At 47.7% G+C, this 19,905-nt stretch overlaps 1 protein-coding gene and 1 long non-coding RNA gene across 10 annotated transcripts in view; one reads left to right on the top strand and one right to left on the bottom strand.

Moving 5' to 3' along the window:
- Positions 1-1,667, bottom strand: part of LOC116941570 (tripartite motif-containing protein 54-like) — a 41,174-nt gene extending 39,507 nt beyond the window's left edge. For all 6 annotated transcript variants that reach the window (XR_004402695.2, XR_004402696.2, XR_004402697.2 and 3 more), the window contains exon 1: positions 1,218-1,667. Coding sequence is in view for 3 of the 6 variants with exons in the window: in XM_032952749.2 (XP_032808640.1) it covers positions 1,218-1,382 (165 nt within the window). In the remaining 3 variants the exon portion in view is untranslated. The remainder of the gene's footprint in view (positions 1-1,217) is intronic.
- Positions 1,668-2,154: 487 nt separating this feature from the next.
- Positions 2,155-13,600, top strand: LOC142924341 (uncharacterized). Of its 4 annotated transcripts, none has more exons than XR_012941544.1 (4): positions 2,155-2,259; positions 2,302-7,324; positions 7,730-10,182; positions 10,342-13,600. It is a non-coding gene; the product is annotated as an uncharacterized LOC142924341 (long non-coding RNA). The 4 variants fall into 4 exon arrangements; XR_012941546.1 differs by having other exon boundaries at positions 2,193-2,259; positions 2,912-7,324; XR_012941543.1 differs by lacking the exon at positions 2,155-2,259 and having other exon boundaries at positions 2,978-3,082; positions 3,125-7,324.
- The last annotated feature ends 6,305 nt before the right edge of the window (positions 13,601-19,905 follow it).

The following is a 19,905-nucleotide window of genomic DNA, read 5'->3' as shown; positions in this document are numbered from 1 at the left end:
TAACAGAAACGTAGAGCAGGAACATGTTCTTAGGTAACTGTCCTTCAAAGTTGAGGGCAGAGATTTGCACTCATAGTTGGAGATCACATTTACGCGATCTAACCAAAAAAACCCGCTGTATTATGGATGATATTGGTCGCGAAAGCCTATGTGTTAAACTCACATTTTGGTAGATGAAAAAAAAACCAATCAAATCTATCCTTGTGCACTACCAATACAGCCCATTCATTGTTATTTATTTTATTTTGCCCTCCGTATTGGTCTGGTCCCATCATACAAATGTGGAACGATCACCACTGGCTGAATGCTGCGAATAGGAGTGCAGCCGTGTGGCTATTTGTGAGCAGGCAGATTCTCTGGGTATCAATGCCACCTTGATGAGTGCTAGTTTTTCACGAGTATATTTTTTCCTTTTGAATAAACGTGGCAACGTCTCCATTAGGCGGGGGGGGGGGGCATTGGTGCCGATGGCGATGCGGTTTTTGTAATTAAAAAAAAACTAGTCCGGTCCGGGAACGAAATATCCCTCCCTTGTTGGCATTCGCCTGCACTCCGGCTGCAAAGGTCACGTGGGGTAAAGTGTGAGTAATTGCCGCCTCCTCCAAGCCATCCGGCCAGTGTGGAAGAGTAGGTTTAAATGTCCCCTCGAACCTAGAGAGAGGGAGCCCTGTAGAGCTCCCTCTAGTCGAGGCTCGTCTGCCAGCAGTGTCGTGAGTGACAAGTTGCAGGGCTGCACCTTCACCTCCGACAGCAAAGTGTCGTTGTTTCGTCACGCATCCCTTTCCAGTGTCGTGGCTTCGTGGACAGGTCGCTCTTACAAGTGACATCATCCTCGTCTCTTTTGAGTTTTCACCCGGTTAAACAAATAAACTTGAACTTTTTAAATATTTAAAAACAAACTATTGTTGGTGATGCTGCGTGGTGCACAAGCACAAACAACAAAATAACAACTCTGTCAAGAAACACCGTGGCTTATAAAAGAAAACGAGTATATAATAGGCGACGTTTCGGCTGACGGCCCTTCTTCAAAGCAAATTTAAAGCTGTGAAGAAGATCCACTGCCCCCGTCACCGAAGATATAATTCCCCATTCGAAGGCCCCGGTGTCATTGACGAACGCGCTGAGTTTGTTTTGGACACTCTCACTCTCTCTCTATATATATAAACGTGACAAGCTCAGCGCGAACGGAACACGCCGATGATGGGCCTGGAGCTCACCTGAAAGATGTCATTGCAGCACTTGCGGCAGAGATTGTGCTGGCAGGGCAGGATGACCACAGGCTTGGAGAAGATCTCCAGGCAGATGGGGCAGATGAGTTGCTTCTCTAAGTGGTCCAGGGTGTGGGGACCCCTCAGCAGGGCCTTCAGCTCCATCGCCGACATCTCTGACGTGGCCACTTTGACTCGCCAAGCGGAGAACGTTCAGACACACGGTCGGTGCACCGGGATCGACAACGACAACAACAACAAAACCCGCCACAAAAAAATAACCGGACTCGAATGTTGCCGCTGCTGTTGTTGCGGTTGTTCTTGTTGCAGATGTTAATACAATATCGGTTTAGCTGGCGTAACCTTCAGGCTATTTACACGACCAGGGCAACAGGGCGGAAAGTGGCGACAGCGTGTAAGGAGAAGTTGTGCGTTACTCTCCCTCCCTCTCTGTGTGCTGTTGCTTCGTGTGTGCCGCTCTACTGATAGACTTCCCTGCGGGAGGCTGCTCTATTTGGAGAAGGGCGAGGGAGGGAGGGGAAGAGAGGAAAACATGATTGGTGCTGGTGTGTGTGTGTTGTGTGACCGTTAAAGATTGGTGGTGGTGTGTGTTGTGTGTTGTGTGACCGTTAAAGATTGGTGCTGGTGTGTGTGTTGTGTGTTGTGTGACCGTTAAAGATTGGTGGTGGTGGTGTGTGTGTTGTGTGACCGTTAAAGATTGGTGGTGGTGTGTGTGTTGTGTGACCGTTAAAGATTGGTGGTGGTGGTGTGTTGTGTGTTGTGTGACCGTTAAAGATTGGTGGTGGTGTGTGTGTTGTGTGTTGTGTGACCGTTACAGATTGGTGGTGGTGGTGTGTTGTGTGTTGTGTGACCGTTAAAGATTGGTGGTGGTGTGTGTGTTGTGTGTTGTGTGACCGTTAAAGATTGGTGGTGGTGTGTGTGTTGTGTGTTGTGTGACCGTTAAAGATTGGTGGTGGTGTGTGTGTTGTGTGTTGTGTGACCGTTAAAGCTTGGTGGTGGTGGTGTGTTGTGTGTTGTGTGACCGTTAAAGGTTGGTGGTGGTGGTGTGTTGTGTGTTGTGTGACCGTTAAAGATTGGTGGTGGTGTGTGTGTTGTGTGACCGTTAAAGATTGGTGGTGGTGTGTGTGTGTTGTGTGACCGTTAAAGATTGGTGGTGGTGTGTGTGTTGTGTGTTGTGTGACCGTTACAGATTGGTGGTGGTGGTGTGTTGTGTGTTGTGTGACCGTTAAAGATTGGTGGTGGTGGTGTGTTGTGTGTTGTGTGACCGTTAAAGATTGGTGGTGGTGTGTGTGTTGTGTGTTGTGTGACCGTTACAGATTGGTGGTGGTGGTGTGTTGTGTGTTGTGTGACCGTTAAAGATTGGTGCTGGTGTGTGTGTGTTGTGTGACCGTTAAAGATTGGTGGTGGTGTGTGTTGTGTGTTGTGTGACCGTTAAAGATTGGTGCTGGTGTGTGTGTTGTGTGTTGTGTGACCGTTAAAGATTGGTGGTGGTGGTGTGTGTGTTGTGTGACCGTTAAAGATTGGTGGTGGTGTGTGTGTTGTGTGACCGTTAAAGATTGGTGGTGGTGGTGTGTTGTGTGTTGTGTGACCGTTAAAGATTGGTGGTGGTGTGTGTGTTGTGTGTTGTGTGACCGTTACAGATTGGTGGTGGTGGTGTGTTGTGTGTTGTGTGACCGTTAAAGATTGGTGGTGGTGTGTGTGTTGTGTGTTGTGTGACCGTTAAAGATTGGTGGTGGTGTGTGTGTTGTGTGTTGTGTGACCGTTAAAGATTGGTGGTGGTGTGTGTGTTGTGTGTTGTGTGACCGTTAAAGCTTGGTGGTGGTGGTGTGTTGTGTGTTGTGTGACCGTTAAAGGTTGGTGGTGGTGGTGTGTTGTGTGTTGTGTGACCGTTAAAGATTGGTGGTGGTGTGTGTGTTGTGTGACCGTTAAAGATTGGTGGTGGTGTGTGTGTGTTGTGTGACCGTTAAAGATTGGTGGTGGTGTGTGTGTTGTGTGTTGTGTGACCGTTACAGATTGGTGGTGGTGGTGTGTTGTGTGTTGTGTGACCGTTAAAGATTGGTGGTGGTGGTGTGTTGTGTGTTGTGTGACCGTTAAAGATTGGTGGTGGTGTGTGTGTTGTGTGTTGTGTGACCGTTACAGATTGGTGGTGGTGGTGTGTTGTGTGTTGTGTGACCGTTAAAGATTGGTGCTGGTGTGTGTGTGTTGTGTGACCGTTAAAGATTGGTGGTGGTGTGTTGTGTGTTGTGTGACCGTTAAAGATTGGTGGTGGTGTGTGTGTTGTGTGTTGTGTGACCGTTAAAGATTGGTGGTGGTGGTGTGTTGTGTGTTGTGTGACCGTTAAAGATTGGTGGTGGTGTGTGTGTTGTGTGTTGTGTGACCGTTACAGATTGGTGGTGGTGGTGTGTTGTGTGTTGTGTGACCGTTAAAGATTGGTGGTGGTGTGTGTGGTGTGTGTTGTGTGACCGTTAAAGATTGGTGGTGGTGTGTGTGTTGTGTGTTGTGTGACCGTTAAAGATTGGTGGTGGTGTGTGTGTTGTGTGTTGTGTGACCGTTAAAGCTTGGTGGTGGTGGTGTGTTGTGTGTTGTGTGACCGTTAAAGGTTGGTGGTGGTGGTGTGTTGTGTGTTGTGTGACCGTTAAAGATTGGTGGTGGTGTGTGTGTTGTGTGACCGTTAAAGATTGGTGGTGGTGTGTGTGTGTTGTGTGACCGTTAAAGATTGGTGGTGGTGTGTGTGTTGTGTGTTGTGTGACCGTTAAAGATTGGTGGTGGTGGTGTGTGTGTTGTGTGTTGTGTGACCGTTAAAGATTGGTGGTGGTGTGTGTGTGTGTTGTGTGACCGTTAAAGATTGGTGGTGGTGTGTGTGTTGTGTGTTGTGTGACCGTTAAAGGTTGGTGGTGGTGTGTTGTGTGTTGTGTGACCGTTAAAGATTGGTGGTGGTGTGTGTTGTGTGACCGTTAAAGATTGGTGGTGGTGTGTGTGTTGTGTGTTGTGTGACCGTTAAAGCTTGGTGGTGGTGGTGTGTTGTGTGTTGTGTGACCGTTAAAGATTGGTGGTGGTGTGTGTGTTGTGTGTTGTGTGACCGTTAAAGATTGGTGGTGGTGTGTGTGTTGTGTTGTGTGACCGTTAAAGATTGCTGGTGGTGTGTGTGTTGTGTGACCGTTAAAGATTGGTGGTGGTGTGTTGTGTGTTGTGTGACCGTTAAAGATTGGTGGTGGTGTGTTGTGTGTTGTGTGACCGTTAAAGATTGGTGCTGGTGTGTGTGTGTTGTGTGACCGTTAAAGATTGGTGGTGGTGTGTTGTGTGTTGTGTGACCGTTAAAGATTGGTGGTGGTGGTGTGTGTGTTGTGTGACCGTTAAAGATTGGTGGTGGTGTGTGTGTTGTGTGACCGTTAAAGATTGGTGGTGGTGGTGTGTTGTGTGTTGTGTGACCGTTAAAGATTGGTGGTGGTGTGTGTGTTGTGTGTTGTGTGACCGTTACAGATTGGTGGTGGTGGTGTGTTGTGTGTTGTGTGACCGTTAAAGATTGGTGGTGGTGTGTGTGTTGTGTGTTGTGTGACCGTTAAAGATTGGTGGTGGTGTGTGTGTTGTGTGTTGTGTGACCGTTAAAGATTGGTGGTGGTGTGTGTGTTGTGTGTTGTGTGACCGTTAAAGCTTGGTGGTGGTGGTGTGTTGTGTGTTGTGTGACCGTTAAAGGTTGGTGGTGGTGGTGTGTTGTGTGTTGTGTGACCGTTAAAGATTGGTGGTGGTGTGTGTGTTGTGTGACCGTTAAAGATTGGTGGTGGTGTGTGTGTGTTGTGTGACCGTTAAAGATTGGTGGTGGTGTGTGTGTTGTGTGTTGTGTGACCGTTACAGATTGGTGGTGGTGGTGTGTTGTGTGTTGTGTGACCGTTAAAGATTGGTGGTGGTGGTGTGTTGTGTGTTGTGTGACCGTTAAAGATTGGTGGTGGTGTGTGTGTTGTGTGTTGTGTGACCGTTACAGATTGGTGGTGGTGGTGTGTTGTGTGTTGTGTGACCGTTAAAGATTGGTGCTGGTGTGTGTGTGTTGTGTGACCGTTAAAGATTGGTGGTGGTGTGTTGTGTGTTGTGTGACCGTTAAAGATTGGTGGTGGTGTGTGTGTTGTGTGTTGTGTGACCGTTAAAGATTGGTGGTGGTGGTGTGTTGTGTGTTGTGTGACCGTTAAAGATTGGTGGTGGTGTGTGTGTTGTGTGTTGTGTGACCGTTACAGATTGGTGGTGGTGGTGTGTTGTGTGTTGTGTGACCGTTAAAGATTGGTGGTGGTGTGTGTGGTGTGTGTTGTGTGACCGTTAAAGATTGGTGGTGGTGTGTGTGTTGTGTGTTGTGTGACCGTTAAAGATTGGTGGTGGTGTGTGTGTTGTGTGTTGTGTGACCGTTAAAGCTTGGTGGTGGTGGTGTGTTGTGTGTTGTGTGACCGTTAAAGGTTGGTGGTGGTGGTGTGTTGTGTGTTGTGTGACCGTTAAAGATTGGTGGTGGTGTGTGTGTTGTGTGACCGTTAAAGATTGGTGGTGGTGTGTGTGTGTTGTGTGACCGTTAAAGATTGGTGGTGGTGTGTGTGTTGTGTGTTGTGTGACCGTTAAAGATTGGTGGTGGTGGTGTGTGTGTTGTGTGTTGTGTGACCGTTAAAGATTGGTGGTGGTGTGTGTGTGTGTTGTGTGACCGTTAAAGATTGGTGGTGGTGTGTGTGTTGTGTGTTGTGTGACCGTTAAAGGTTGGTGGTGGTGTGTTGTGTGTTGTGTGACCGTTAAAGATTGGTGGTGGTGTGTGTTGTGTGACCGTTAAAGATTGGTGGTGGTGTGTGTGTTGTGTGTTGTGTGACCGTTAAAGCTTGGTGGTGGTGGTGTGTTGTGTGTTGTGTGACCGTTAAAGATTGGTGGTGGTGTGTGTGTTGTGTGTTGTGTGACCGTTAAAGATTGGTGGTGGTGTGTGTGTTGTGTTGTGTGACCGTTAAAGATTGCTGGTGGTGTGTGTGTTGTGTGACCGTTAAAGATTGGTGGTGGTGTGTTGTGTGTTGTGTGACCGTTAAAGATTGGTGGTGGTGTGTTGTGTGTTGTGTGACCGTTAAAGATTGGTGCTGGTGTGTGTGTGTTGTGTGACCGTTAAAGATTGGTGGTGGTGTGTTGTGTGTTGTGTGACCGTTAAAGATTGGTGGTGGTGGTGTGTGTGTTGTGTGACCGTTAAAGATTGGTGGTGGTGTGTGTGTTGTGTGACCGTTAAAGATTGGTGGTGGTGGTGTGTTGTGTGTTGTGTGACCGTTAAAGATTGGTGGTGGTGTGTGTGTTGTGTGTTGTGTGACCGTTACAGATTGGTGGTGGTGGTGTGTTGTGTGTTGTGTGACCGTTAAAGATTGGTGGTGGTGTGTGTGTTGTGTGTTGTGTGACCGTTAAAGCTTGGTGGTGGTGGTGTGTTGTGTGTTGTGTGACCGTTAAAGATTGGTGGTGGTGTGTGTGTTGTGTGTTGTGTGACCGTTAAAGATTGGTGGTGGTGTGTGTGTTGTGTTGTGTGACCGTTAAAGATTGCTGGTGGTGTGTGTGTTGTGTGACCGTTAAAGATTGGTGGTGGTGTGTTGTGTGTTGTGTGACCGTTAAAGATTGGTGGTGGTGTGTTGTGTGTTGTGTGACCGTTAAAGATTGGTGCTGGTGTGTGTGTGTTGTGTGACCGTTAAAGATTGGTGGTGGTGTGTTGTGTGTTGTGTGACCGTTAAAGATTGGTGGTGGTGGTGTGTGTGTTGTGTGACCGTTAAAGATTGGTGGTGGTGTGTGTGTTGTGTGACCGTTAAAGATTGGTGGTGGTGGTGTGTTGTGTGTTGTGTGACCGTTAAAGATTGGTGGTGGTGTGTGTGTTGTGTGTTGTGTGACCGTTACAGATTGGTGGTGGTGGTGTGTTGTGTGTTGTGTGACCGTTAAAGATTGGTGGTGGTGTGTGTGTTGTGTGTTGTGTGACCGTTAAAGATTGGTGGTGGTGTGTGTGTTGTGTGTTGTGTGACCGTTAAAGATTGGTGGTGGTGTGTGTGTTGTGTGTTGTGTGACCGTTAAAGCTTGGTGGTGGTGGTGTGTTGTGTGTTGTGTGACCGTTAAAGGTTGGTGGTGGTGGTGTGTTGTGTGTTGTGTGACCGTTAAAGATTGGTGGTGGTGTGTGTGTTGTGTGACCGTTAAAGATTGGTGGTGGTGTGTGTGTGTTGTGTGACCGTTAAAGATTGGTGGTGGTGTGTGTGTTGTGTGTTGTGTGACCGTTACAGATTGGTGGTGGTGGTGTGTTGTGTGTTGTGTGACCGTTAAAGATTGGTGGTGGTGGTGTGTTGTGTGTTGTGTGACCGTTAAAGATTGGTGGTGGTGTGTGTGTTGTGTGTTGTGTGACCGTTACAGATTGGTGGTGGTGGTGTGTTGTGTGTTGTGTGACCGTTAAAGATTGGTGCTGGAGTGTGTGTGTTGTGTGACCGTTAAAGATTGGTGGTGGTGTGTTGTGTGTTGTGTGACCGTTAAAGATTGGTGGTGGTGTGTGTGTTGTGTGTTGTGTGACCGTTAAAGATTGGTGGTGGTGGTGTGTTGTGTGTTGTGTGACCGTTAAAGATTGGTGGTGGTGTGTGTGTTGTGTGTTGTGTGACCGTTACAGATTGGTGGTGGTGGTGTGTTGTGTGTTGTGTGACCGTTAAAGATTGGTGGTGGTGTGTGTGGTGTGTGTTGTGTGACCGTTAAAGATTGGTGGTGGTGTGTGTGTTGTGTGTTGTGTGACCGTTAAAGATTGGTGGTGGTGTGTGTGTTGTGTGTTGTGTGACCGTTAAAGCTTGGTGGTGGTGGTGTGTTGTGTGTTGTGTGACCGTTAAAGGTTGGTGGTGGTGGTGTGTTGTGTGTTGTGTGACCGTTAAAGATTGGTGGTGGTGTGTGTGTTGTGTGACCGTTAAAGATTGGTGGTGGTGTGTGTGTGTTGTGTGACCGTTAAAGATTGGTGGTGGTGTGTGTGTTGTGTGTTGTGTGACCGTTAAAGATTGGTGGTGGTGGTGTGTGTGTTGTGTGTTGTGTGACCGTTAAAGATTGGTGGTGGTGTGTGTGTGTGTTGTGTGACCGTTAAAGATTGGTGGTGGTGTGTGTGTTGTGTGTTGTGTGACCGTTAAAGGTTGGTGGTGGTGTGTTGTGTGTTGTGTGACCGTTAAAGATTGGTGGTGGTGTGTGTTGTGTGACCGTTAAAGATTGGTGGTGGTGTGTGTGTTGTGTGTTGTGTGACCGTTAAAGCTTGGTGGTGGTGGTGTGTTGTGTGTTGTGTGACCGTTAAAGATTGGTGGTGGTGTGTGTGTTGTGTGTTGTGTGACCGTTAAAGATTGGTGGTGGTGTGTGTGTTGTGTTGTGTGACCGTTAAAGATTGCTGGTGGTGTGTGTGTTGTGTGACCGTTAAAGATTGGTGGTGGTGTGTTGTGTGTTGTGTGACCGTTAAAGATTGGTGGTGGTGTGTGTGCTGTGTGTTGTGTGACCGTTAAAGATTGGTGGTGGTGTGTGTTGTGTGACCGTTAAAGATTGGTGGTGGTGTGTGTTGTGTGACCGTTAAAGATTGGTGGTGGTGTGTGTGTTGTGTGTTGTGTGACCGTTACAGATTGGTGGTGGTGTGTTGTGTGTTGTGTGACCGTTAAAGATTGGTGGTGGTGTGTGTGTTGTGTGTTGTGTGACCGTTAAAGATTGGTGGTGGTGTGTGTGTTGTGTGTTGTGTGACCGTTAAAGATTGGTGGTGGTGGTGTGTGTGTTGTGTGTTGTGTGACCGTTAAAGATTGGTGGTGGTGGTGTGTGTGTTGTGTGACCGTTAAAGATTGGTGGTGGTGTGTGTGTTGTGTGTTGTGTGACCGTTAAAGATTGGTGGTGGTGTGTTGTGTGTTGTGTGACCGTTAAAGGTTGTTGGTGGTGGTGTGTTGTGTGTTGTGTGACCGTTAAAGATTGGTGGTGGTGTGTGTTGTGTGTTGTTTGACCGTTAAAGATTGGTGGTGGTGTGTTGTGTGTTGTGTGACCGTTAAAGGTTGGTGGGGGTGGTGTGTTGTGTGTTGTGTGACCGTTAAAGATTGGTGGTGGTGTGTGTTGTGTGTTGTGTGACCGTTAAAGATTGGTGGTGGTGTGTGTGTTGTGTGACCGTTAAAGATTGGTGGTGGTGGTGTGTGTGTTGTGTGACCGTTAAAGATTGGTGGTGGTGTGTGTGTTGTGTGTTGTGTGACCGTTAAAGATTGGTGGTGGTGGTGTGTGTGTTGTGTGACCGTTAAAGATTGGTGGTGTGTGTGCTGTGTGTTGTGTGACCGTTAAAGATTGGTGGTGGTGTGTGTGTTGTGTGTTGTGTGACCGTTAAAGGTTGGTGGTGGTGGTGTGTTGTGTGTTGCGTGACCGTTAAAGATTGGTGGTGTGTGTTGTGTGTTGTGTGACCGTTAAAGATTGGTGGTGGTGTGTTGTGTGTTGTGTGACCGTTAAAGGTTGGTGGTGGTGGTGTGTTGTGTGTTGTGTGACCGTTAAAGATTGGTGGTGGTGGTGTGTTGTGTGTTGTGTGACCGTTAAAGGTTGGTGGTGGTGGTGTGTTGTGTGTTGTGTGACCGTTAAAGATTGGTGGTGGTGTGTGTTGTGTGTTGTGTGACCGTTAAAGATTGGTAGTGGTGTGTGTGTTGTGTGTTGTGTGACCGTTAAAGCTTGGTGGTGGTGGTGTGTTGTGTGTTGTGTGACCGTTAAAGATTGGTGGTGGTGTGTGTGTTGTGTTGTGTGACCGTTAAAGATTGGTGGTGGTGGTGTGTGTTGTGTGACCGTTAAAGATTGGTGGTGGTGTGTTGTGTGTTGTGTGACCGTTAAAGATTGGTGGTGGTGTGTGTGCTGTGTGTTGTGTGACCGTTAAAGATTGGTGGTGGTGTGTGTGTTGTGTGTTGTGTGACCGTTAAAGCTTGGTGGTGGTGGTGTGTTGTGTGTTGTGTGACCGTTAAAGGTTGGTGGTGGTGGTGTGTTGTGTGTTGTGTGACCGTTAAAGATTGGTGGTGGTGTGTGTGTTGTGTGACCGTTAAAGATTGGTGGTGGTGTGTGTGTGTTGTGTGACCGTTAACGATTGGTGGTGGTGTGTGTGTTGTGTGTTGTGTGACCGTTAAAGATTGGTGGTGGTGTGTGTGTTGTGTGTTGTGTGACCGTTAAAGATTGGTGGTGGTGTGTGTGTGTGTTGTGTGACCGTTAAAGATTGGTGGTGGTGTGTGTGTTGTGTGTTGTGTGACCGTTAAAGGTTGGTGGTGGTGGTGTGTTGTGTGTTGTGTGACCGTTAAAGATTGGTGGTGGTGTGTGTTGTGTGACCGTTAAAGATTGGTGGTGGTGTGTGTGTTGTGTGTTGTGTGACCGTTAAAGCTTGGTGGTGGTGGTGTGTTGTGTGTTGTGTGACCGTTAAAGATTGGTGGTGGTGTGTGTGTTGTGTGTTGTGTGACCGTTAAAGATTGGTGGTGGTGTGTGTGTTGTGTTGTGTGACCGTTAAAGATTGGTGGTGGTGTGTGTGTTGTGTTGTGTGACCGTTAAAGATTGGTGGTGGTGTGTTGTGTGTTGTGTGACCGTTAAAGATTGGTGGTGGTGTGTGTGCTGTGTGTTGTGTGACCGTTAAAGATTGGTGGTGGTGTGTGTTGTGTGACCGTTAAAGATTGGTGGTGGTGTGTGTTGTGTGACCGTTAAAGATTGGTGGTGGTGTGTGTGTTGTGTGTTGTGTGACCGTTACAGATTGGTGGTGGTGTGTTGTGTGTTGTGTGACCGTTAAAGATTGGTGGTGGTGTGTGTGTTGTGTGTTGTGTGACCGTTAAAGATTGGTGGTGGTGTGTGTGTTGTGTGTTGTGTGACCGTTAAAGATTGGTGGTGGTGGTGTGTGTGTTGTGTGTTGTGTGACCGTTAAAGATTGGTGGTGGTGGTGTGTGTGTTGTGTGACCGTTAAAGATTGGTGGTGGTGTGTGTGTTGTGTGTTGTGTGACCGTTAAAGATTGGTGGTGGTGGTGTGTGTGTTGTGTGTTGTGTGACCGTTAAAGATTGGTGGTGTGTGTGCTGTGTGTTGTGTGACCGTTAAAGATTGGTGGTGGTGTGTGTGTTGTGTGTTGTGTGACCGTTAAAGATTGGTGGTGGTGTGTTGTGTGTTGTGTGACCGTTAAAGGTTGTTGGTGGTGGTGTGTTGTGTGTTGTGTGACCGTTAAAGATTGGTGGTGGTGTGTGTTGTTTGACCGTTAAAGATTGGTGGTGGTGTGTTGTGTGTTGTGTGACCGTTAAAGGTTGGTGGGGGTGGTGTGTTGTGTGTTGTGTGACCGTTAAAGATTGGTGGTGGTGTGTGTTGTGTGTTGTGTGACCGTTAAAGATTGGTGGTGGTGTGTGTGTTGTGTGACCGTTAAAGATTGGTGGTGGTGGTGTGTGTGTTGTGTGACCGTTAAAGATTGGTGGTGGTGTGTGTGTTGTGTGTTGTGTGACCGTTAAAGATTGGTGGTGGTGTGTGTGTTGTGTGACCGTTAAAGATTGGTGGTGTGTGTGCTGTGTGTTGTGTGACCGTTAAAGATTGGTGGTGGTGTGTGTTGTGTGTTGTGTGACCTTTAAAGATTGGTGGTGGTGTGTTGTGTGTTGTGTGACCGTTAAAGGTTGGTGGTGGTGGTGTGTTGTGTGTTGTGTGACCGTTAAAGATTGGTGGTGGTGGTGTGTTGTGTGTTGTGTGTTGTGTGACCGTTAAAGGTTGGTGGTGGTGGTGTGTTGTGTGTTGTGTGACCGTTAAAGATTGGTGGTGGTGTGTGTTGTGTGTTGTGTGACCGTTAAAGATTGGTAGTGGTGTGTGTGTTGTGTGTTGTGTGACCGTTAAAGCTTGGTGGTGGTGGTGTGTTGTGTGTTGTGTGACCGTTAAAGATTGGTGGTGGTGTGTGTGTTGTGTTGTGTGACCGTTAAAGATTGGTGGTGGTGGTGTGTGTTGTGTGACCGTTAAAGATTGGTGGTGGTGTGTTGTGTGTTGTGTGACCGTTAAAGATTGGTGGTGGTGTGTGTGCTGTGTGTTGTGTGACCGTTAAAGATTGGTGGTGGTGTGTGTGTTGTGTGTTGTGTGACCGTTAAAGCTTGGTGGTGGTGGTGTGTTGTGTGTTGTGTGACCGTTAAAGGTTGGTGGTGGTCGTGTGTTGTGTGTTGTGTGACCGTTAAAGATTGGTGGTGGTGTGTGTTGTGTGTTGTGTGACCGTTAAAGATTGGTGGTGGTGTGTGTGTTGTGTGTTGTGTGACCGTTAAAGATTGGTGGTGGTGGTGTGTGTGTTGTGTGACCGTTAAAGATTGGTGGTGGTGTGTGTGTTGTGTGTTGTGTGACCGTTAAAGATTGGTGGTGGTGGTGTGTGTGTTGCGTGACCGTTAAAGATTGGTGGTGTGAGTGCTGTGTGTTGTGTGACCGTTAAAGATTGGTGGTGGTGTGTGTGTTGTGTGTTGTGTGACCGTTAAAGGTTGGTGGTGGTGGTGTGTTGTGTGTTGTGTGACCGTTAAAGATTGGTGGTGGTGTGTGTTGTGTGTTGTGTGACCGTTAAAGATTGGTGGTGGTGTGTTGTGTGTTGTGTGACCGTTAAAGGTTGGTGGTGGTGGTGTGTTGTGTGTTGTGTGACCGTTAAAGATTGGTGGTGGTGTGTTGTGTGTTGTGTGACCGTTAAAGGTTGGTGGTGGTGGTGTGTTGTGTGTTGTGTGACCGTTAAAGATTGGTGGTGGTGTGTGTGTTGTGTTGTGTGACCGTTAAAGATTGGTGGTGGTGGTGTGTGTTGTGTGACCGTTAAAGATTGGTGGTGGTGTGTTGTGTGTTGTGTGACCGTTAAAGATTGGTGGTGGTGTGTGTGCTGTGTGTTGTGTGACCGTTAAAGATTGGTGGTGGTGTGTGTTGTGTGACCGTTAAAGATTGGTGGTGGTGTGTGTTGTGTGACCGTTAAAGATTGGTGGTGGTGTGTGTGTTGTGTGTTCTGTGACCGTTACAGATTGGTGGTGGTGGTGTGTTGTGTGTTGTGTGACCGTTAAAGATTGGTGGTGGTGTGTGTGTTGTGTGTTGTGTGACCGTTAAAGATTGGTCGTGGTGTGTGTGTTGTGTGTTGTGTGACCGTTAAAGATTGGTGGTGGTGTGTGTGTGTTGTGTGTTGTGTGACCGTTAAAGATTGGTGGTGGTGGTGTGTGTGTTGTGTGACCTTTAAAGATTGGTGGTGGTGTGTTGTGTGTTGTGTGACCGTTAAATATTGGTGGCGGTGGTGTGTGTGCTATGTGTTGTGTGACCGTTAAAGATTGGTGGTGGTGTGTGTGTTGTGTGTTGTGTGACCATTAAATATTGGTGGTGGTGTGTGTGTTGTGTTTTGTGTGACCGTTAAAGATTGGTGGTGGTGTGTGTGTTGTGTGACCGTTAAAGATTGGTGGTGGTGTGTGTGTTGTGTGTTGTGTGACCGTTAAAGATTGGTGGTGGTGTGTGTGTTGTGTGTTGTGTGACCGTTAAAGATTGGTGGTGGTGGTGTGTGTGTTGTGTGTTGTGTGACCGTTAAAGATTGGTGGTGGTGGTGTGTGTTGTGTGTTGTGTGATCGTTAAAGATTGGTGGTGGTGGTGTGTGTGTTGTGTGTTGTGTGACCGTTAAAGATTGGTGGTGGTGGTGTGTGTTGTGTGACCGTTAAAGATTGGTGGTGGTGGTGTGTGTGCTGTGTGTTGTGTGTTCGTTAAAGATTGGTGGTGTGTGTGTTGTGTGACCGTTAAAGATTGGTGGTGGTGGTGTGTGACCGTTAAAGGTTGGTGGTGGTGTGTGTTGTGTGACCGTTAAAGATTGGTGGTGGTGGTGTGTGTGTTGTGTGACCGTTAAAGGTTGGTGGTGGTGTTGTGTGTTGTGTGACCGTTAAAGATTGGTGGTGGTGTGTGTGCTGTGTGTTGTGTGACCGTTAAAGGTTGGTGGTGGTGTGTGTGCTGTGTGTTGTGTGACCGTTAAAGATTGGTGGTGGTGGTGTGTGTTGTGTGACCGTTAAAGATTGGTGGTGGTGGTGTGTGTTGTGTGACCGTTAAAGATTGGTGGTGGTGGTGTGTGTGTTGTGTGACCGTTAAAGATTGGTGGTGGTGTGTTGTGTGTTGTGTGACCGTTAAAGATTGGTGGTGGTGGTGGTGTGTTGTGTGTTGTGTGACCGTTAAAGATTGGTGGTGGTGGTGTGTGTTGTGTGACCGTTAAAGATTGGTGGTGGTGGTGTGTGTGTTGTGTGTTGTGTGACCGTTAAAGATTGGTGGTGGTGTGTGTGCTGTGTGTTGTGTGACCGTTAAAGATTGGTGGTGGTGGTGTGTGTGCTGTGTGTTGTGTGTTCGTTAAAGATTGGTGGTGTGTGTGTTGTGTGACCGTTAAAGATTGGTGGTGGTGGTGTGTGTATTGTGTGTTCTGTGACCGTTAAAGATTGGTGGTGGTGTGTGTGTGTTGTGTGTTGTGTGACCGTTAAAGATTGGTGGTGGTGTGTTGTGTGTTGTGTGACCGTTAAAGGTTGGTGGTGTGTGTTGTGTGACCGTTAAAGATTGGTGGTGGTGGTGTGTGTGTTGTGTGACCGTTAAAGGTTGGTGGTGGTGTGTGTGTTGTGTGACCGTTAAAGATTGGTGGTGGTGGTGTGTGTGTTGTGTGTTGTGTGACCGTTAAAGATTGGTGGTGGTGTGTGCTGTGTGTTGTGTGACCGTTAAAGGTTGGTGGTGGTGTGTGTGTTGTGTGTTGTGTGACCGTTAAAGATTGGTGGTGTGTTGTGTGTTGTGTGACCGTTAAAGATTGGTGGTGGTGTGTGCTGTGTGTTGTGTGTTGTGTGACCGTTAAAGATTGGTGTTGGGTGTGTGTTGTGTGTTGTGTGACCGTTAAAGATTGGTGGTGGTGTGTGTGTTGTGTGTTGTGTGACCGTTAAAGGTTGGTGGTGTGTGCTGTGTGTTGTGTGACCGTTAAAAATTGGTGGTGGGTGAGTGCTGTGTGTTGTGTGACCGTTAAAGATTGGTGGTGGTTGTGTGTTGTGTGACCGTTAAAGATCGGTGGTGGTGTGTGTTGTGTCACCGTTAAAGGTTGGTGGTGTGTGTGCTGTGTGTTGTGTGACCGTTAAAGATTGGTGGTGGTGGTGTGTGTGTGTTGTGTGTTGTGTGATCGTTAAAGATTGGTGGTGTGTGTGCTGTGTGTTGTGTGACCGTTAAAGATTGGTGGTGGTGGTGTGTGTGTGTGTTGTGTGTTGTGTGATCGTTAAAGATTGGTGGTGTGTGTGCTGTGTGTTGTGTGACCGTTAAAGATTGGTGGTGGTGGTGTGTGTGTTGTGTGTTGTGTGACCGTTAAAGATTGGTGGTGGTGGTGTGTGTGTGTGTGTTGTGTGACCGTTAAAGATTGGTGGTGGTGTGTGTGTTGTGTGTTGTGTGCCCGTTAAAGATTGGTGGTGGTGGTGGTGGGGTGTGTGTTGTGTGTTGTGTGACCGTTAAAGATTGGTGGTGGTGGTGTGTGTGTTGTGTGTTGTGTGACCGTTAAAGATTGGTGGCGGTGTGTGTTGTGTGACCGTTAAAGATTGATGGTGGTGTGTGTGTGTTGTGTGACCGTTAAAGATTGGTGCTGGTGGTGTGTGTGTTGTGTGAGCGTTAAAGATTAGTGGTGGTGGTGTGTGTGTGTGTGTTGTGTGACCGTTAAAGATTGGTGGTGGTGGTGTGTTGTGTGTTGTGTGACCGTTAAAGATTGGTGCTGGTGGTGTGTGTGTTGTGTGACCGTTAAAGATTGGTGGTGGTGGTGTGTGTGTGCTGTGTGACCGTTAAGGGGCAGCTGCCAGGCCCCTTAATTCCCCACGGTGTTCAATGCCAGGGCACGCGCAAATTATTCAAATGGTTGGATTGTTACGGCATTAATCGTGGCACACACACACAGAAAAACACCTAGCGAGCTTCATAATTGCATATCGTTATCTCGTCATTGAATGGCAATAATACATCTGTGCCCTGTGTGTCTTCATTTGTTCCGCGTGCGTCAGATACGACTGTCTCCTTGTCATTGCGGTCGTGGTGTAGCGGGCTACGAGCCAGGCGAACCCAGTTCAATTCCCGCTCGCGGCCAACACCACATTGAAGATGATCTGAACCGGTCAAGGGCCTCCCCTAGGTCGACTCAGCCTCAAATGAGTACCTGGTGCGGCGTGGAAACATCGCCACTGGGGAGACAAAGGTGGCCGGGCGCGGTGTTGGCCACCCACCCCCTCGTGTACTGTGACCTTCTTTCGCACCTTACGTAGCCAACCGTGCTAATCGGAGTTGCGGGGGAATGACAACGCACTAAACACAAAAAGCAGCTCTAAAGAAATTAGTGTTCAATCTGTAATTTGTTATAATCGCGGGCATTTCCGCTGCTTTGCTTAAGCCACTTTCCGCTCGAGGATGGAACTTTCATTCCGTTGTGCTGATGTTAAACAGAACGAATAAAACATTCGCTACGGCGGCAGGGATTTCGATTGAACGTCTTAATGATTATAGGCGAGGGAAGGTCTCACCGTGAAGATTCTTTTCCACGACCGGAGTGAGTTCGTCTCCGGACGTTGCAGCGGCAAAATCCTGAAACACACACACACGCACAAATAAGTTTTAAAGAGATAGTAGAGGGTCTTACGGGGGGGCAAGCCACGGCCGTGGGTAAGCTGCGAGTGCGAGTAGTGAGTTCTCTCGACGGAATCCTAAACCCTGATGCACGTATATTTGGAGTTTGCATGTTCTCACCGTGGTCGTGTGAATATTTATCTGGGTCCTACGGTTTTTCCCTCCACGTCTAGAAATGGGTACGTAGAGTATTTGGCTGCTATACATTTCCACACGTGATAAGCCACTTCGTTGAGCTATCATTTGTGGCCAGGTCGCTTCTGTAAAAGAGCTGTGTAGCTCATTGGGGGCCTTACCTGGTAAAATGAAAATAGTCTAATTTGAATCAGCATATTGACGTACGGATACACCGAGACTCTGTATGAGCCTGCCTACTACAAACACGTGATCTGCAAAGAGAATGTGGCCAAGAATGAATCTCTCTGGGATGCTGATTTCTCAGAAGGTCTGCACACTCAGCTGTTGTTTTATGGCTCTGCTGGAGCAAAAACTGTGATTTTCTTTTGGTAGCAGATACCGTGGGCACACCCTTGTCCCTCCAGTCAGAAGCCTAGGGGCCGTCCATAAATGACGTCACGCGATTTAGGACGATTTTTGACCCCCCCCCCCCTTCGTCACACGGCGTCACAATAAGTCAGACCCCCCCCTCTCAAATATGACGTCACAAAGCTCTGCCTCCCCTTCCCCCCCCCAAAAAAAACATGCTTAAAATCGCTTTAAACTATTGTCATTGTAGTGCGTATTTAATGTGGCGCTGCACTCTGATGTTGTAGGAGAAAACGTTTATGGAAAAAGTCTATTTAATTAAGTAGAACATGTTGTCTATATTTATTTAAAGTTGCGCATTTTGATGTGACGTCACGTTTCTCAACCCCCCCCCCCTCGTCACACATCGTCACAAATGTCTGACCCCTCCCCCTCAAGGGCGTGACGTCATTTATGGACGGCCCCCTAGAGCAAATCTGCTGGTCATCTGAGAGGAGTTTTGCCTGCAATTGTGGAACGCCCTTGAATTTCTTATCCAAGCCAGAAGGACATGCTCTAGATTTTGAAGTTGTGGACAATGTGACCAGTGATGCCAATGAGCAAGCATACGTATGCCCTCACTACAGGGTCCACAGTGACCAAGGTCATTGAAGGCTCGCGGATTTGGCAGGTATAACTTCATAGCTGAGGAGTTTGAGGTAGGTAACTGAACTGTAGATTATTTATTGTGTCACTTGCACGGTAAAATTTTAGCTACAATTACAGTTGCGCAGGTGTGCAAAAGTTCAACGGCAATTACATTGTGAATTCAATTCATCGTGGGTTTGATTACGACTGTAATTGACTGCAGGTCTGGCCCACATATGCATGAGTTTTCTCTTGAGTATTATGGCTTTTCTCCCACGTGCAACAATTCCCCATTAGCAATTTGTCAATTGTTCCGGTACGATACATTGCCATGCTGAAAGATTGTCCAGAGAGGCATTTGACGTCGTTAACACTGAACGAGAGCAATGGGATGTCACAGAACTGGGATGATACACAGCGTCCAAACGACCAACATGAACACGCACAACAATAGAACCCCCTGGCTACGCTTGTAGGAAACATCGGAGAAGCGAGATAATTACAAAGGGGAAGAAAGAGAGATAGGAGGCACAGAGGAGGAAGGAAGGGGGGGAGTGGGGAAGGACAATGATTATTTGTATTTTCATATTGTTGTTGTTATCACGTTTGTTGGAACAGGAGAGACTCACTGATATCAATACTTTTTCAGCAATGTCCTGCCAGGTTTTCACAGTGGACAATGTTGATGTTTAGCTCTTGGGGTTCCTATACAAAACACCCTGAGTGTAGGGGGTACATGAATGACACAGAGCACGAGACACAACGCGATACAGAGCACGGGACAGACACAACACGACACAGAACACGAGACACATGAACTACACATACTTATTCATTGAACACAAGGCAGTGCACAGCTGTGCTCTTCGCGATGATCCACACGCACGCGCGCGCGCGCGCGCGCGTGCGTGTGTTTTAAGCAGCCATTATTAGACGGCCCTTTTGGTCCAACGTTGTTGAAAGGTCATTAGCAAAAGACCCACACCAGACTCTGGCTATTTTTAGAAGGCGGACAAAAAATTAAGAGCAATTTCAGCCACCTGGCGGTACCGTTCCCTTGCTCTCCAGATGCTCTCGATTTCCTAAGGCCGTTGTTTCAGACGGCAGAATCGTTACGCGAGATGCAGCCATTGGCGGACGTGACCCACGCGCAGATTTCAATGCGAATCTTGATCGCATAACGAGGCCGCGCTTATACAGCTGAATAGAGTTGCTGATGAAGCGACTCCGTAAGTGGCACGTTTAGGTGCCCAATCAGGGGCGGAGCCAGGGGGGTGACAGGTTAGAAAGTTGTCACCCCCGAAAAAAATCGAAAATCTGAAACATTCTGCGTATAAGTGTACGACACTCGGTCTGGCGGACTCCGTGCAACTGCATTGTCAGAGTGTGTCGCCAACCGATGGCGTCTAGTTCAACAGCCTGACTCTCTAAATCATTCTTGAAATTAACATTTGTTGAATGTCACCCCGGGCTGAAAATCCTGGCTCCGTCACTGTCCCCAATGACACGGATTTTGATATGTCCTGCAAATGAATTACGGTGGAGTACAATCAAACAAAGTGTTTATGATTTCATAATAAAGGTTTTTTTGGCGGGTTAGATCACGTGAGTTTGAATGTGTCGTGACCCTCCACCACCCGACACAGCCAGTGAGTTTGTCACGTAAACAAAACGCGCCAATGAGTTACTACTTCAGCCCACCGGTGTGTTGGAGAGTAAATCCACAATGAGCTGGATTACTGGCTGTGTCGGGGTGTGTCGGGTGGTGGAGGATTACGACACATTTATAACCCAAAAAACCTTTATTATGAATAATATTGTATGCTTTAATTTTGGTTTTGAAGCTTTCGTGACTGCAGGAATGCATACTCTTTGGTTCTTTCGGTAAAGTCACGTAGTAGGTATAAAATAAAATAAATTACGACGTTTCGGGCGCAACACAAGCGATCATCATCAGGTGGGTGCTTTATAGATACTCGA

Source organism: Petromyzon marinus, chromosome 12 (genome assembly GCF_048934315.1).
Source record: "Petromyzon marinus isolate PM22_M1 ecotype Great Lakes invasive population chromosome 12, UKy_Petmar_22M1.pri1.0, whole genome shotgun sequence".
Lineage (NCBI taxonomy): Eukaryota > Metazoa > Chordata > Hyperoartia > Petromyzontiformes > Petromyzontidae > Petromyzon > Petromyzon marinus.
The sequence above is the reverse complement of the archived record's forward strand: the minus strand, read 5'-3'. Positions and strand labels throughout refer to the sequence as shown.